This window comes from Cotesia glomerata, linkage group LG10 (genome assembly GCF_020080835.1).
Source record: "Cotesia glomerata isolate CgM1 linkage group LG10, MPM_Cglom_v2.3, whole genome shotgun sequence".
NCBI classification, from domain to species: Eukaryota; Metazoa; Arthropoda; class Insecta; order Hymenoptera; family Braconidae; genus Cotesia; species Cotesia glomerata.
The window spans coordinates 4,255,581-4,274,657 of record NC_058167.1 but is presented as its reverse complement, the minus strand read 5'-3'; the positions used below and the strand labels follow the sequence as shown (position 1 = coordinate 4,274,657).

Below are 19,077 nucleotides of genomic sequence, written 5' to 3'. Positions count from 1 at the left end.
CGATACTTGAATATGGTTTAGAAGAGAAAAATGTATGTTTCGAAAGTAAATAATAAGTAGTTATTTTTTTTCGATTAGCTAACTGAATGGACTGGACAAATAACCGAACTGAAAAATACTCGAATGAGAAAACGAGAAATATAATAACTATCAGAAACAAGATTCTCCAGAAAAGAAATACTTTGTCGGTAGAGAATCTTCCTTTATTACCAACGGCTGCGTACTCCGTCGAGAAGAGAGAAAAAATACCGCATCTATTTTAAAAACAGAAACCTACCACTTAAATAGAAATGTCCAATGGACTTATAACTAATATTTTAAATTAATAAAATAAAGTTAATTAAAGTCCTTTATTTGTTTATTATTAAAGTAGTAATTATATTATATTTGACTGATAAATTTGACTTTTTAACTTAAAATAAAAATGATCCAATGGGATGTCATATGGAAAATAAATCATGTGTATTAATTTAGTGACATTTATTACATGCATTAATAATATTATAGATTGATTAATCATATTGTAACGAAGCCAGTTAGTTCCTTGAAGATGAAAAAAACTAATTAATAAATGCGAGATAAAATACAAGAAAAATACAAATTATAAGTAACAATAAAGATATAGTAAATTCGAGCCATAGTCGTAATAGCAATAAAACTTTTTAAAAATATAATATATTTCTAAGGTAAAATTCAGTCAAAGTTTATGAGATTATTTGATTCGTTACATTGTTAATGAATTATTCATTCGGTTGTTCATATATTATGTAGTCCAACTGATTTGCTGCATCATTATTGAAAACAATGTAATTATTACCTGGCACTGCAACTAATGAAACTTAATTTTAGATACATATTAGGCATATTTTATAAGTTTCTTAGAGTTTTCAATACTTAATGTATCTGTAGATAATAGGAATATTAATTTTCTATGGTAATTAAGACAATAAATCTTCAATTGACTGAGTTTCGTTATTTTAGTGGCATTATCTACGATTATAATGACTTCGTAATGTTATGCAATAGTGTACTGTATATATACCTCTACGACTTAATCAATGTTATTGTATATAAGTAAATTAGTGTTCACAAAATTATAATGACGATTTAATGAAAATAAATATTAATGAAATTAAGCTGTCTTTTTATTCAGTTATTCAAATAGTATGCGTATCAAAGTTTAGTAAAGAATAGTTCAAAAAATTAAAATGTTTTAAATAATAGTTTAAAAAATCAAATGATTTAAGAAGTAATTAAATTTCAGAAAACACGACAAAACATTTGAGCCAGCTCATTGCAAAATGGACATTTTAACGGGAGACGTTTCTCTTGAGCTGTTTTCTGCACTTTTTTTGAGCAGACTTGGCACATACGGTAAGTGGCAGCACGGGTGGACAATAATTTCTCGCGGTCCCTTGATGCATATTTGACACTTGTCCTGAGGGATTTCATCATCTCCCGTCTCCTCCATATCTTCATCTTCATTTTCAACAACTTCATCTAAAAGTATAAATAGTTTATAAAAAAATTTAATTTAAGTAATACATATCCTGAATTAATTAGAAAAAATTGTTTAAATGTGGAGCTCCAATTTCTTTCGGCCATAGAAATCGAAAAGACAAGTTATCTGACGCTTTTCTTTCATTTTACTTGTCTTCATGGCAGATTTATGAATCTGCAGTCAAAATATTTTCTAAATATTTGTTTTCACTGAAATTTTTGAATTATGAAATTGAAAAAATATCTATTTGTCTCGTAATAAATAATATGGTGCTCTACAAATTAAACTCTTCTAAATTTTGATGAAAAACAAGATAGGAATTTTAAATTAGTAGGAATTTTTTAAATTATTCAACTGCAAAAAAAACATGGATTTATAGAATTTAATAATTTTTTTATAAATGATTTCTAAATTCGTCGTGAAGAACGAATTAACAAAAAAAAAGTTTTCGATGACTTCATTATTCGTTTTTTTGGCTTAAAAGACAGTGGAGTTCCTTACATCAAAAAAATTGTTAAATTTTTATTAAAATATATTATTCATCTTACTTTCAATATTATAATCAGCAAACTCAACATTTTCGATTCCTTCTTGATCATCATTATCATGAACTTCTGCGTCAACTGAAAAATAAATGAAGCTCAAAATAAATAACAGCTTAAGAATCGAGCTTTAATAGAAAATCAAACAAAAAAGTCGAACATAATTTTGAAAGATGTTTAATTAGTTTCAAATAAGAATTAAGTGTTTATGAACATAATTAATTCTTTTGTGAAGAAAGCTGATATTTGTTGAATTTAAGTAATGATGGCAATATTTTTGAAAGCGCTTTAGATTATTTTTACATAAACATAAATTTTATTATCAAAAACTCAGTTGAAAAAGCTTAAAGTAATTATAATATATACCTTCATCCGGTAATTGGGGGTAAATATCCAGTTGTTCATCTTGCATGGCTTCTGCATGGTGGAGTATGTCACGATAATGATCCATCTGATAAGAAGCTGCAGTTTTCAAAAACTGTAATATTGTAATTTTCGATTTCTTTAAAGTCTTCCATAGATCGATCATTAATTGTTTATTGCAGCATAAGCGAACAGATACGGCAGTAGAGACGTATGCATTTTTTTTTTTCTTTATGCGTTCAAGTTCTTTACTACATTTGTTGATGATAACTATGAATTTTTCTGTAAATAAGGACAAGATTTAAGTTAAAAACATCTGTATTCTGTTCTGAGAAATTGTAAAGAGGTAAAAGGTATAATTAAATACAGGTGTGGTGCAATATTAAGGTAAAAAAGAGTGAATAAAATAAATGCCACAAAAGTGATACGAATAAGCTGTGATGATAAACTTACAGATATAAAATATTAAAAATATATAAGGCATATAATATAATATATATTACATCATCTATAAAAATGTAAGAATAGAAGTTAAGAAAATATATAGGTAAGTAGATAATGTTAAACATTAACCTGGAATTAATAAATAATTAATAATAATTATGTAAATATATGAAAATGAAAAGAATTATTATTAATTTCCAGAAATGATCAAGTAAATTATTAGTCTGAAAAATAATTTTTTATGCATCTAAATATTAATCTCATTATCTGAAGAACAATTTTTTAAATTACAAAATCCAATTCTTACCGAAAAATTTCCATAGTGAAGGTTTTTCGCCCATGTCATTTTGAAGAGATGTCCAAAATAAAACTGGTACAGTATTTAAACTGTCAGTTTCCTCGAAAAGAGACATATTTGTCGGACCTACCCCTTGTATCCACGTCGTCCTGAAGTACCCAATAAAATTTGTGAGCTGAACATTTGCATCGTTTGTCAGATTGTTCACCAACTCGTTAAAACCTCCCTCTATTTTCTCATGGGGTAGAAGAATAAGAGAAAAGCAGCTTTTTAAAAATTCTTCATGAGAAGGATTAACGATTCTCACATTTTTCTCATAAGACTCATAGTATAATATCTACATACAAAAATAACATCGTCATTAAAGCATATTTTTTTTATAAACTCTTTAAAACAAGTACTTTTATTCTTTATAGAAAACGTAACTTACTCGGCAGTAATTGTTATAGGTGCCATGAATATTACTTTCTGGAAAAACTTCTTGTATAAATATTTTTAAATCAAAGTCCACGTAGATTTTTGATAAGTTGATACTAGGGAGCAAGTAGTATTTAATCTGACGAAGTATTTCTGTGCAAATTTCTGCGGTTTGTCTAGCCCACAGTACAATCCCAATAAGAAATGCCTAATTGATGAAGAAATTTAATTAATGTAATTGCTTTTGTACTTAATAATTTAAAGTCATTAACTTAATTATCAAAAACTATGAAAAGGCTCAATAAGTTTCTAATTACTTACATAATGTTCATATTGTCCCAAGATAAAAGTGAGGATGCGAGTATTTCCAAAAGCAGGAAGAACATTGATAGTAGAACTTCCCGGGAAAAAATGATCAGGACTGATCAGACCTGTTCATATCTGATCAGGCCTGAAATTAGACCTGAGCAGGCCTGTTCATGTATGATCAGGCCTGAAATTATACCTGATCAGACCTGTTCATGCCTGCTCATGCCTGTTCATGTCTGAAGCATTAAATACGCTCAGACCTGATCAGACCTGTTCATGCCTGCTCATGTCTGTTCATGTCTGAAGCGTTAAATACGTTCAGATCTGATCAGACCTGTTCATGCCTGCTCATGTCTGTTCATGTCTGAAGCCTTAAATACGCTCAGACCTGATCAGACCTGTCCATGTCTGATATCTAGCCAACACTGAGAGACAATTTTATTTAATAGTAATGAAATTTTATTACTATTTAATAAAACGTTTATTTGGCTAATCCCAAATAAAAATTTATTAAATATTAATTAAATTGCCTTAAATACTAATACAAATTTTATTAAATACTAATAAATGTTTCTTAGTATGTAATGAATATTTATCTACATGTAATATAAAGAAAATTCATTAATCAACTAACTAACAAGTATTGATCAGTAATTAATTGAATAAATAATTAAGTAAAATTGAATTTTGTCGGAACTATATTTTGAAATACAAAGTCTACAACTGTTGTTATCCGAGTGGATGTTAATTTTTATGCACTTAAATTTAAAAATTTCACAAATGAATCGATAAGAGTTAGACATTATTTAATAAAATGAAAACAGAAGCAGAAAACCAGACAATGTAGGGACGCATTTGTTAAAAATAAAGACTATGATTTCATAAATTCAATCGAATATTTATTTATTTTTATTATTTAAAATCTCTACATGTGATTCGTCATGAAGTAAACAAATAGGTTAGGTTAGGATGTCTTGTTAAAAAATCTTAATACTATTTATTAAAAGACTTTACTGTGAAAATATATTTGAATATATTATAATTAATTGATGAATATTAATTTTTTTTTTGAGATTATTTTTTTACTGACTTAATATTCGTATTAATGACAGCAAACGAAAGCGTCGTTCGTGGTTATTTTAATAAACACATATTAGTATTTAAGAAAATTTTATTAAATACTTATGAAATTTTATTAAATACTAATATAATTTTATTTATATGAAATATAATTTTATTAATATTAACTAAATTTTTTTCAAGTCCAAATAAACTGTTTTATTACTATTGAATAAAATTCTCTCTCAGTGTAGAACCATATGTTAATGGAGCGAAAAAAAATACATAGCCGTTCCGAATAAATCACTGTAATATATGATTAATTATTAATAATTAATAAATTAGGTATAGAACTCCGTTAACTATAAGGATAAATCATGTATAAAATTTGAATTACTTGAACTAGCTCGAAAGATACTCTCAAGTTAAGATGAATCATTTGGTCAAGAGGTAAAGTGTCAGTCTGAAGAGCGCGAGGTGTACGGTTCGACTCCCCGGCGGCCGCGATATTTTTTTTTTTTATGGACCTGATCGAGTCAGACATGAACAGATCTGATCAGACCTGAACATGCCTGGCCAGGTCTGATCAGACCCGGTCATTTTTCATACCTGATCAGACCTGAAGACTCATGCCTGTTCATGTCTGATCAGATCTGATCATTTTTTCCCGGGAAGTCAGTTTCTCCGTCACCGCTAGGTGTATTCAATAGATCGCTAAATTAGCAAAACGGATAGTGACCATAGCGATCCAGTGTTTTGTAACGTGCGTATGGTGACAGTAGCGATACTGTATCCTGAATCGTAGAAAACTTTTTTTTCAGTGTGGATTTCTATGTGAAAACCCACATAGAGATCGATGGATTTGTATAGGAATCCGTGTAGAAAATTCTAAGAATATGGATTCCTTTGTGGATATCCATATAGCGATGAGCAGATTCATACGGGAATTTGCGAGGGAACAAGTTGATTCCATGTTGGATTTTATCTAAGAGGAAATATACGGGATTGCATGCTGGATTTTCATATGGGTTCCTAAATATTTGTAAGAGGTTTTCTATGTATATATATATACTGACTGAAGGCGACATTTCTGGAATCATAAAGCTTAGAGATTTGAAATTTTGAAGGAATATTCCTGTCATTGAGTAGAGATCTGATAAGAATAATTCGTACAAAACTCCATTCTCGTAAAAGATTGCAAGGCTGTAAGCAATGAAAAATTTATATTTTCAAACTACAGCACGACATACCTGAAATTTGGTAGGAATATCTTCTTTGACACGTTGAGGTCAACTAAAAAACTTTCAAATAATCGTTTCGAAAGGGGCAAAAGCAAAGTTATGATAGAGTTAAAAGTAAATATATTTCAGAATTTCAAAAGCTTTTAAACCATACAATAGTTAAAAATTGTCAGTTGTTAATTAAATCTGAAAACCATGCATCATCATCTAACCGGATTTCTTTTATGAATAAATAGTCATTTCGTTTGGAAAAACAGACGAAAATGCTATAACAATTGTTATTTATCGTTTTCAAAATATAGGTTATATTGAAAAAAATATATTTCGAGAATTTGAAGTCTTTAAATCCGAGTAAAGGGAATTTGCATCAAATTTCAAGGCTAGATACCATAAAATATAGATTTTAAAAGTAATCGGTAATATTCGCCTAGTGAAGCGGGCGGGTAACAGCTAGTTATAAGATAAATGAAAATAGATTACTTATTCAGCGAGTATATCTACAGTTGGAAAATAGAAAATGACAAATAATTCATTAATGGTAAGGTATAAATTTCACATTTTGAAAATTTGTATTACCCATGTTGTTACTTTACTGATATTTTTTAAAAGAATCTTGACGGTTATTATTCATTGACAGTTAATTTATTAAAGTATTTATTGAAGAATTGAACAAAAATTTACGGAATATTCTTAGCAATTTTAATAATATAAGGATGAAAAAATAAAAAGATTACCTAATCGCGTTTTAAAGAGCAGAAAAATTCGAGATAATAGCATAACGTGGAACTTAATAAATTCTCATATACCTATTAATATAAATTTCAATATCTCAGAAATTTAGTTTATTTTATTGATCAATAAAAAACCAGATAAATTGCTAATTTTTTTAATAAAAGATTGGAAAATAAAAAATGACGTAAATATTCAATTTTTTTTTTTTTTTCAAGTTGAAAAATTTACATTTCCGAAATTTTAATTAACATAAATTTTTCTACTGATCTCATTAACTTGTTTATTTTTTTTTTATTTCAATATTTAACAATGTAAACTCAGTTACATTTAAATTATAAACCTTCTAATTGATTCAATTAAAAACGACAATAACTTATCAAATTTTTTGATAAAAAAAAAAAAATTACAAAAGTTTTCAAGAAAAACCGAAAATAATTAATTCCCTCGAAACATCAGCGTGGTTGGTAAGTAAATTGTAGAATTATATTTATTTGTCTATATTATTATCATAATTATGTGAAATTAACACTAAAAAGTGTTAGATATTTGACACGGAGAATTTTTGACGCAATGACGGAAAATTTTTTACTGTGTATGTTACATAATAACGAAAATTTTTTGTGAGAATCTTGTGTAAATCTATTAAAAAGAATCTTAAAAATTGTGGTAAAAATATAAGCAGTAACTAATTAGATGAAAAATTAAATTTAAAAAATAAAATAATTTAATTTTTTTGATAAAAATTTCAAATTGTTTTTAACAAAAAAAAATAAACAACTAATAAATCTCAGTTTTTTATCAATAACTCAATAACTATAAGTCGTATCAAAAATTAGAAAAAAATCCTTTATGAGAACGAAATTTCCCAAAAAAATCTTGTTTCTTGGAACTCTAGCTCCAAAAATAATAATTTTTATTTATTGTTGATAGTAGAGGGTTCCGCGCGACTTTTGTCTCGCAGACGCGCTAATGCTAAGTTACGACAGAAGTCGCACGGAACCCTACTTTCAACAATGAATAAAAATTATTTTTAGAGCAAGAGTTTCGAAAGTCGAAACTTTTTTTGGGAAATTTTGTCTTCTCTACAGATCTTTTTCCAATTTTTAATTAGTTATCGAGTTATTGAAAAAAAAAGAAAATTTTCAGATTGTTATTCTTCTTTGTTATTAACAAATTGAAATTTTTATCATAAAAATAAAAAAATCAGATAATTATTTCCAAAATTTTATTTTGCATCAAATGAACTATTGCTTATATTCTACTATTCTACATTAGGAATAATTACTCCACATTTCTCTTCGTGTATATAATTTCTCTGTAATATGAATGCTTCATTTATAGTACAAGACTTTTACAAAAGTTATAATTATTTGATAAGTTATTTTATTTGTTGTCTCTACATTTTATTAATTTTCATAAAAATGTGAGAATTATACTTCCCCTACCTGAACTAGCAATCATCGAGCTAACTAGGTGTTTACAAGAAATTGTCGGTTTCCGTCAAGTTCAGCTCGATCGTTCATTTTTCTGAAGTCAAACGTTTAGTAGCTTGGGCTTGAATATTACGTTTCTATAACTTTTATGTACTGCGCATGAGCGAAGAATTTCTTTTGTGAGTAGCTCCTCCCTTCACGTAGTTGGCTAGCGGTGGCCTCATATCTACTTGCATTCCACGGATTCTTCTTTGTCTCGTTCAAAAGCAAAACTGAACGCCAGTGTCAGCTCGTCAGCCGTACGTTTAATACACATATTTTGAAATTAGTCAGGACTTGACAGTTTGATTATCATTCTTATTGTGAATTAAAAATACTTTAATTTTTCCATCGTTATTATTTTTTAAATTCGTGATGGACAAAAGAATATTCTATCGGAGTAACAAACCGCGATTAAAAATTCCCGAAAAAATTATCGAAGGCTTCGGATACAATTGCTATCGGACCTATAAAGATGTATGGTATGTAGAAGACATGAAAAATTAATGAAAAATTTTACAAGTATTACTTTTTATTTTTTTACGTAACACATTGAATTTATTATACTTTTTTTCTTGGATGCGAGTGATATTCATTATATGATGCTTAGTGAAAAATATTACAAAAAGTATTTATTCTTTTTGTGATAAATAATTTCCTGTATATTATTTTTTTTTCTTTTTCATTTTGACTTGATACGTTATTTTGTAAAAAAGTTGTATTATTTTTATATACACACATGCACATACACTTTTCAATATTTTTTTGAATTTATTTTATGAGTGTGAATTTAGCCGACATATAATAATTTTTTTTTTTTTAAGTAATTAAATAAATACGTGAAAAATGAAAATTTTGAAAAAATGCACTTGCAGAAAATTAAAAAATTTACCAGTGCATTTTTTCAAAATTTTAATTTTTCAGGTATTTATTTAATTATTTACAAAACAAAAATTATTATATGTCGGCAAAATGTACACTCATATTTATTTTCATAAATCATTTTCAACATTTGATGGTGAATTGTTGACTTGTTTTTCTATTTTTTTGATAACTACAAGAAAATCACGGTCATTCCTTGTTTTACTACGTCAAGAAATAAAAAGCAAAAAAACAATTGTATTTGGTGCGAATTTGAATCGTGTTCTTGGTTCAAAATTTTTGCTCTTGAATCAAGTTAAATTTTATGTTAATGTAGAGGCTGTATTTTTTTTTTAGATAAATATTCCATTAATATACACTGTAAAAATAGTTTTCGAAATTTATAAAAAACTCATCTGATATTGACAAATAAAATTGTATTTGAAAATTATTTGCAAATAGTCCACACAAATTTTAATACATTTTCCAATTTTCAAGTACATATTTTCAAATTTTACAATGTATATTTTTTTGAAATTTCAAAGAAATATAGACTGAAGTATTATATACTGGTTGCAATTAATTTTCAATGAAAATTATGCTTGTTAATTACTTCACCCAAAGTTATCTAAAGATTAAAAGATTTTTATAAAAATTTACTTTATGAAGTTATAAAATATTAATGTTTTTTTATAAACAATAAAAACTTCTATCATTTGCTGACAATCTTGATAACGACAAATACTTATCTACTTTAGATGTGCCAATTATTGAACATTTTTTAATGTTATAATAATTTTTTCCAACTTTTAAATAATTAAAATGTTCTTGATTTACTATTTAAATTATGCTAAAAACATTTTAAGTTTTTTTATTATTTTATTAATATACAATCCACATTGGATATATTAGCTACTTTTTTTTCATTATATTAGAGTCAAATCAGTCGTCACTTTGAATTTATTGATATTTGTAGATAAATACTTAAAAAAATATCTGATATTGATTGAAAAACTTTATAAATCATTGTAATATGTTTAAAATATATTGAAAAGTTTTTTCAAGTGCTTTATAAATTTCATTAAAATTTACGACTTATTTGACTCTAGCGTACTTTATAATAAATTGTTGAACTTTAAACCGTTTTTTATAAACATTTAGAACGTCAAAAACTTTTCTTTTTTTTTTTAACTGAAACCAAATCCATTAAAAGACTGTTAGTTTTTTTAAAATTTCTGACAGTGTTTTTTCATAATTAAGAAACCGATGTAGAACGACAAAGAGCACATATAATCCATATTAAATATCCTACTTACACACACACTTTTTTTAAAATTATTTATGATTTCATTGCAGTTATGTCAGGTGCTATGAACGTTCTTCCCAAGGTTGTTATGCCTGTGGTCAGATTAAAAATGGTCGATTAACACTAACTGTAAATCATGAACATGAAAATGATCCCAAATTAATATTATATGCTGTTTTTCAAGAAGAGTTATATAATGCTACAATATCGCGCCCATATCGATCTTTCCGCTCAATTTACGATCACTTCTGCCAAAGGTAAATATATCTGATAGAAGAGTCATAATTAATTTATATTTTTAATATAATGAATAATTTTAATATATTTATATATATTGTCTTTTTCCATAATATACAGCCATTATGAAGCAGCCAGAATTTATACTTGGGCTAAAATGCAGCCGTTGATGGACGTTTGGAGACGTCGTAATCGACCTGTTAAGTATCCACCAATTCCTCGTGATTTACAACACTACGTGATTTTACTTGACATGCAACAGTATCATCATCTGACAGTTTATCCGCAAGGTCAATTAAGCTTTTCTACCTTACAAGCACCTGATAACAGTTTTTTAACCATTTTTTATGATTTAAATTTTGTGAGCTTAATATTAACAAGCACTTTACTAATGGATGGAACGTTTAGAAGTACACCAAAGAAACCCAAAGTTTATCAACTTTTTACAATAATTGCATTAACTAATGATAAGGTATGTTTATTTATTGATAATATTTTTTTTAATTGTAATAAAATATCATCTTTTAGAACATTTTTATGATTTATCATATTTGCAATTGTGGTTGAAATTACTTAGAATTACTTACAAATATTGAAAGAGACATTTTTAATGTAGACTGAAGACTAAAATTTTTTGAAGCTTAAATATATCCTCAATTTAATTCCAAAAATAAATAATTTTTAAAATATTAATTCATTTTTGCTACTCTTAATACTTGGTGTTTCTTTTGCAATTGTAGATTTTAGGTATTACTCGTTTTTTACAAATAAATTAACTGAGCCAAAAAAAAACATTGATGAGTATCGTATGTTACTGATAGATTGTTGCTCTGCTTCTCTAATTTTAAAAGAGCGATCAAAAATAGATTTAGCTGTAGTATTAATATATAAAAATCTGTAAATCAATTTAAAGCACTGTTTTTCTATAAGCTTTTGCATGTAAACTGAGAGATCCTATTCTTAATCCCTGAGCTCAATACTGAAATTATTTACATTTTATGATTAAATTTATTTAATTAAACTGACGAAATAATTATTCAGTTACTTAAACCATGTTGCCGATTATTTTTTTTTTAATAAAAAAATAAGATTTTTTAAATTTATAATTACATAAATTGGATTGTTCATAATATATTTTTATAATTATATTCTTATATTTGTAATAGAGATGTAATATTTATTATATGAATACATTCAGCATTACGCTATTTAATGAATTACTCTATAATTGAATACATTTTATGTTTCGAAAAAGTTTAGAATAAGCCTAATAATATTATTGTGATAATTTTATTTATTAATGATTGTTTAATTTTAATTTCAAACTATAAATAACGAATAATAGTAATATCTGCCGTTCAAGTTTCAAAATTTTTGTGAAAAAGCTGAAATAATTTTAAAATCACAAACAAATTATCGACTTCAAGTCATAATATTTAAAATAATAACTGTAAAAATTTTTTAAATCTCATGCAATGAAACAAATGGTTCAAAAAATTAATTTAATTGGTTGTAAAGTTAATCTGATTTTATGAAAAGAATGATATTCTTTGATAATTATAGAAATTACTTATATACTATTTTTAAATCAGTCTACATAATTTTTTTCATATTTGACGAAAATATAAGTTTTTCAGCTATATGTTTGAAAATTTTTGTCTTCATTATGGAATTCGTCATAATCTTATAAAAGAAAAAAATAAATTGCGAAAACGACAGACGTTTCTAGTTGTTATTTTTACAACTTCGCGACATTTTTAGACTTAAAGCGCTCATGAATATATATGTATACATATATATATATATATATATATATATATATATATATATATATATATATATATATATATATATATATATATATATACATATATATCCCTTGAATGTCTGTTTAAAGAAAAATATATTATTGAAGCTTAAAAATCAATCGGTTAAAAATTTTTAAAATACTAGTTAAATCATAACTAATCTTAAAACGCGAAAAATAATTGTCTTAAATAGTTTATAGCATGGATATTTCCAACTTTTCGTAAAGATTAATTTTATTATTATATATTTTATTAACTTTTAATTTTTTTTTCTTTAATTAAAGACAGGAATACGGCAGGCTTTCTTTGGTTAGTTTCTTTGAGTATTCACCTTCACTAAAACGCGAAAAAGCGCTCGACTCACATAAAAATTTTGCAACATACTCTCTAAAAAATTTAAACATGGATTTTTAATAAATTAATTTAAGTATATAAATTTTTTTCAATTGATGTTTAACATCATATTTTTGAAGAAATTAAAATAAAGTTTATTACCGCTTAAAATATTTAAAGGATATTAGCCATTTAAGTATGCACATTTGGATTAATAATACATTTTTTAATTCTCGAATCTTTGGAACAGCTCGACTGAATAATTTCAAAATGTATTTGGATCTTGGTCTCAAAAAATTCTTCCCAATTTCATGTATCTACTACTTTCTTGCTTACATTATAATGGACAAAAATGAATATTTATCACACATTGTATACTCATCGTAAATCCAAATGCTCATTTAATTTATTCACTCTCCTTTCCGCAGCTATGTATAAAATATATAGAAATGAAATAGTTGAACATTGAAATCGGTCAAGTTAATAAACTAAATTCGTTTTGTAGCGTCGTTTAATTATTAATAATCGTTGTATTATGACATTGTTTTATTAATTGAATTCATAAAAAACATTATTATTTTAATTTAAAAAAATTATTGTTGTGATGTTAATTGTATTATAATTCATTTGGATTGGTATATGACGTGTATTATTTACCGTAAGATGGACGGCAAAAAAACTTAGTTCATGAATGATGCTAATAATTCATTACAACGTATAATAATGTACTACAGTATAGCATTATAGTCAATAATATTCTAATGCTAATATATTATAAAAATCTTAAATTTAAAAAAATTTACATTTATGTCAATAAAATTACTATCAATCGTCATAATTGTTAATTATAAAATAATAATAATGTTTTTCTTTTTTGTGTGAAGGCTTTACTGGTGTGTTGGATGCTTATGCAAAAGAAATCAGCTGCTGCGTATCAGACTGGTTTACAATTTTTTAAAAATCATGTGGCCGCTCATATTGTTCCTGATCATATTATGACGGACTTTGAATCTGGCTTAAGGAGTGCAATAGAAATAATATATCCGGAAGCGCATCACAATGGTTGCTTTTTTCATTATTGTCAAGTAAGTTTTACTATTTATCTGAGAATTGAAAATTTTTTGTGGGCATTTCAGTATTAGTATAAGGTAAAAGCCCCAGTAGCTGATTATGTACCAATACCTACTCACTACATGTATTAGTATATCTATATTTGTGAATATAGATATATAAATACATGGGATGAGCAGGTACTGGTACATGATCAGTCACCGAGACTTTTACCTTATTGATAAAAGTATTTCTTATTAAGAATTATAATATATCTAAATCAAACAAGCACTATAAAATTTTATAAATTTACTCCATTATGTAAAACGTTACAATTTATGATATTATATATGTAAACAGCTGGTAGATAGAAAATTTCAGCACATATTTGAAAAAAAAAAAAAAAAAAAAAGAAACTAAAAGTTTCTCAGTCATACTCGACTTAAGAGGGTACTCTTGTGTAAAGGCATCAATTTCAGGTCATTTTTGAAGTGTCATAAAAAAGGCAATCAATATTTTTACTATACATTTTTTCACAAGGTATTTATCAACATCAATAGAATACAAATAAAAAATAAAAAGGTTAAAAATTCAAAAAATTAGCAGCTAATGAAGTAAAGGGTTTCAAAAAATTAGCACATGATTATACCTAACGATTCCAACCCTCCTAGCGATTTGATACAAAAAAACGAAAAGATTATTAATCTAAAGTCATGTCGCAATGTCTACAACTACGGAAAAGTTGAAAAACATTTTTTCACAAAATGGTGACTGCCTGAGAAAAAAAAAACAATTCTTGTACCATTTTTTTTTCCTTTTCGAATTTTTTAAAGATAGTAAAAATATTAATTTGGGGATTAAAATAGTTACAGATATAGAAAAGTTTATAAACTATACTCTCAAAAAATTGCAGGTAACTCGGTCCAGTAGAACTTAAGAAATCGTGGGTATGGTTACGTACCAACTTTTTGAGACCCCCTCTTCCAGTTTTTAGCTGCTTTTTGAACTTTGAACTTTTTTTTATTTTTTTCCGTACTCTTGTTATGTTAATAAATAATTTATGATTAAATAGATAGTAAGAATATTGATTCCTTTTTTTTTAATGGTATATGAAAAATTACCCGAAATTTATGCCTCTATACCAGAGTACCCCCTTAATCAACTTGACTATGAGTTCACGTAAATTTTAATAATTCTGAAATTATGGTACTATTAGGGAGTATTGACATTATGTAGTGTCTTTTATTTTAAAAGTATTCAAAAAATTGTTCGTCAACTATAACATTTTAAATCCACAATTTTTTCTATTAACTCAAAAAATTATTGTTCTTCAAAATAGTGTTCATGGTTCAAGATTTTTGCTCTTGAACCAAGTTAAATTTTTTATCAGAGTGACTGCGTTTTTCCTACACTGTAATATAAAAAAATTAGGAAAACGGTTGACCCTGAAGGCCATCCCTGCAACTTCCCGCTCATTTCGTACCTAAGCGCTTAAAATTGCATTTATGAAGTTTTTGAGCTCCTCGAGCTCAAAAATCTCATTAAAGTTCGATAAAATGCGATTTTTTTATTTTCAGAATGCTAGAACTTTCGAATGAATAAACCGATTTGCACGCGGTTAGCGGCAATTGATGTAGTTTTTTGAGATCTATAAATAATTTTCAACAAAAAAAAAACACTTTTTTCAATTTTTTTCGACAACGATATCTCACGAACGCATCAACCGATTCTGATGGTTTCGGTGGCAATCGATGCGGGTTTTAAGGTTAAGAGCTGATAAGTTTTGAGATTGATCGGTTCAGCCAATTCGGAGATATTCAAAGAAAATAAAAAAACCACTTTGTCTTTCACTTTATTTGCAATTCCTCGAAATCTACTGGTCCGAATCGGTTTCAACTTACAAGAAATCTAAGTTTGGCGAAAAACTTTCGAATGACACCAACTGCGATCAAATCGGTCCAGCCGTTCAGAAGTTATAAGAGGTGTGCATACACACACACACACACACACACACACACACACACACACACACACACACACACACACACACACACACACACACATATATATATATATATAGACACAGTGACAACATCGCGAGGGTAGTCAGGGAAGCTTCCTATGACCTTAAAACGTCGAGATCTGATGAAAACTCGATTTTTTTAAAACAGGGTGAAAACAATAACTTCCTAATTTTTGAAAATCTTCGATTTTGTTAGTGGGAAGTTAAAAAATGTCGCAGTGATTTTAAAAAAAACACTTGTTTTCAAATCTTTTTTTGACGATATCTTTTGTACGAATTAACCGATTTCTACGTTTTTGGCGGCAATCGACTCGTTTTTTAAGCTCTATAAATTATGCTATGTCATCAAAAGTGATCCGAGAAGAAATGACGAAGTTATGTGAAAAAAACACTTTTTTCGGTTTTCTTTCGTTCACGCTATCTCTCGAACGAATCAACCGATTTTGATCGGGTTGACGCCGATCGGCGTGGTTTTTCAAGCTTAAGGGCGGATTAGTTTAAAAGATAAAAGAGCCGTTTAAAAGATATTCCAAAAACTACTTTCAAAATGATTTTTGTTCTTTTTTTTAAGATTTTTCAAGATTTCTTAAAATCTATCGGTCCGAATCGGTTCAAATTCTCAGGAAATCTAAGTTCAGCGTAGCCCTTTCGAATGGCACCAACCGCGATGAAATCGGTTCAACCGTTCAAAAGTTATAAGCGAGTCACATAGTCACACACACACACACACACACACACACACACACACACACATACATACATACATACAGACATAGTGACAACATCGCGGGGGGAGTCAGGGAAGCTTCCTGTGACCTTCAAACGTCGAGATCTGATGAAAACTCGATTTTTGCCAAACGGGGTAAAAACAATAACTTCCCGATTTTTGAAAATCTGAGATTTTTAGCGGGAAGTTAAAAAATTAATGTAGTTTTTTATAATATTTTTAAATTGAATAATGACGAATTTAAGAAAAAAATTTACATGAATTACTTCAGCTTAGAGAATTAAAGTTTTAGGGTAACGTATATACAAGTATAAAAAGCATTTATTAATGCTATAATTTTCAATAATTATTTGAATAAAACGAAAACCATTAGTACACTGATAAAAAATTTAACTTGAACCAAGAACACCATTTTGAAGAAAATGAAATTCTTGAGTCAAGAAGAAAAACTCTTGAATCAAGAATTATATCTTGACTCAAGAATTTTTCCTCTTGTCTCAAGAAATTTTTTTTCTTCAAAATTGTATTCTTGGATCAAGATTATTGCTCTTGAGTGTAGGTAAATTTTTTATTAGTGTATATAACAGTTGCTATTTGTATATAAACTTATTTTTTTTAATTTAACATGGTTAACACTAAATTATTTGTAGTTATAATTGAAATAATTTTGATACAGTAAGAACGAGTTTAACTTAAGATGAGTTTTTTTTTACTAATTTTATGGACATAGGCACTGATGAAAAGATTAAAAGTACTGAAGCTATTTAAAGATATTCAAAAATGGAAGTATGGTCAAATAATTATAAGGAAGTTCATGGGATTAGCTTTTTTGCCAGCAGATGATATTACACGTGCATATAATTGGTTATTAAACGCCATTCCAGAAAATATAAAAAACAGGCTTCATGGATTTATTGTGTATTTTCATGATGAATGGATCGTCAGAACGCCACCTATTTTTTGGAGCGTTATAAATTTAGATAATCGAACAAATAACTTCACCGAAAGTTATAATAAAAAAGCAAATGTCCGATTTGGAGTTCACCCATCAATATGGAAGTTCACTGGTACGAGTAAAGAAATCCAACTCATTATTTAATGCATCAATATTTTATACGATGAAAAAATTTAGTACAGCTTTGAATTTTCAGAAAAACTTACAAATCTTCAGGCAGTAACACGGATTGAATTAGAATCATTAAACGATGGAGAAGAAATAACAAGACAACGTCAAGAGCCAGAAGAAATCTATCGAGAATCAAAAATAAAAAGAATTTCTGAGTTTTACTGTGCAGGAAGATTAAATTTTGCAAACTTTTTTGCCTGCATTAGCAATGTTTCACCTGCATTTCGAGCTAATCGTTATTTTGATATAGAAGGTAAAAAAAAATTGATAACTCTTTGAAGAACATAAAAATTAATTAACTACATTTTATTACAGGCAATCCTGATGACAACAATTACGCAAATCTACCAATTTTTCTAGAAGTTGACGTCATGGATTTACATTTAGATCAAACATAAAATCTAGGAACATAATTTATAATAATAAAAATAACAATTATAATAATAATAATAATTCTAATTATCATTCTCATTCTAAGAACTCTCATTCAATCTCTGTTAAGTTCTGAGAGAACGGACAGTTTTTTGACATTTCATTCTCACTTTTTAATTTTTTTTTGTGAAATATGCGGTACAGGTTATACATCGTTGAAAGCGAAGCCGTTAGTAACTATATATATTGGGATTAAATAAGTTCAGTGCATCGGAAAATTAAATTAAGAAAGGCTATCATTCGTATCATATATAAATTAAGAATATTAGAATATTAACTTATTATAATTTCGAAATTTATTTATTAACCGCGCAATTTCGTTGAAATAGATTATTTTCTGTTTTATTCAAAAGCTGTTGTACATTTTTTTTTTGTTATCATATTTGGCAAATAACTTCTATTTTTAATTGAATGTATTCGTAGATTCATTTTTTTAATTCAACTAGCTTCATATTATTTATATATTAAAACAAAAAAAGAAAAAAATACAAATTTATTAAATCAGTAGAGACAGTAATGTCAATTATTACTCAAAATTTTCAAAATGTAAGTTTTATAACTCACCAAAATAGTACATTTCTAACCTAGGGCAGGAAAATAAGAAATGTCTGAGATCACATGTAATTGTTGACCGAGGCGAAGCCGAGGTCGACAAACATGTGATCTGAGGCTTTCTTATTTCCTGCCCATGGTGAGAATACTATTTTTCCCCTCGACGGAGGCGGAAAGCGGCATTTTCGTTTAGCGCAGCGGGAGGAAAATTGACGCTTTCCGCCCGGAGAGGGGAAAAATTAAT

The 19,077-nt window shown here is 27.3% G+C and overlaps 2 protein-coding genes across 2 annotated transcripts; one reads left to right on the top strand and one right to left on the bottom strand.

Annotated features, from left to right (window-relative positions):
- Positions 1-1,151: 1,151 nt before the first annotated feature.
- On the bottom strand, positions 1,152-3,957 carry LOC123273015. The gene is made up of 6 exons (XM_044740095.1): positions 3,887-3,957; positions 3,579-3,773; positions 3,158-3,485; positions 2,410-2,688; positions 2,050-2,124; positions 1,152-1,500 (listed from the first exon to the last, which is right to left on the bottom strand). The coding sequence occupies exons 3-6, from the start codon at positions 3,261-3,263 to the stop codon at positions 1,292-1,294; spliced, it is 669 nt and encodes a 222-aa protein (XP_044596030.1). The 5' UTR covers positions 3,264-3,485; positions 3,579-3,773; positions 3,887-3,957; the 3' UTR covers positions 1,152-1,291.
- A 4,643-nt stretch (positions 3,958-8,600) lies between these two features.
- LOC123273011 lies at positions 8,601-18,593 on the top strand. Its single transcript, XM_044740087.1, has 7 exons — positions 8,601-8,860; positions 10,596-10,802; positions 10,903-11,254; positions 13,808-14,008; positions 17,454-17,790; positions 17,875-18,102; positions 18,165-18,593. Exons 1-7 carry the CDS (start codon positions 8,754-8,756, stop codon positions 18,245-18,247), a joined length of 1,515 nt encoding a protein of 504 aa, XP_044596022.1. The 5' UTR covers positions 8,601-8,753; the 3' UTR covers positions 18,248-18,593.
- The last annotated feature ends 484 nt before the right edge of the window (positions 18,594-19,077 follow it).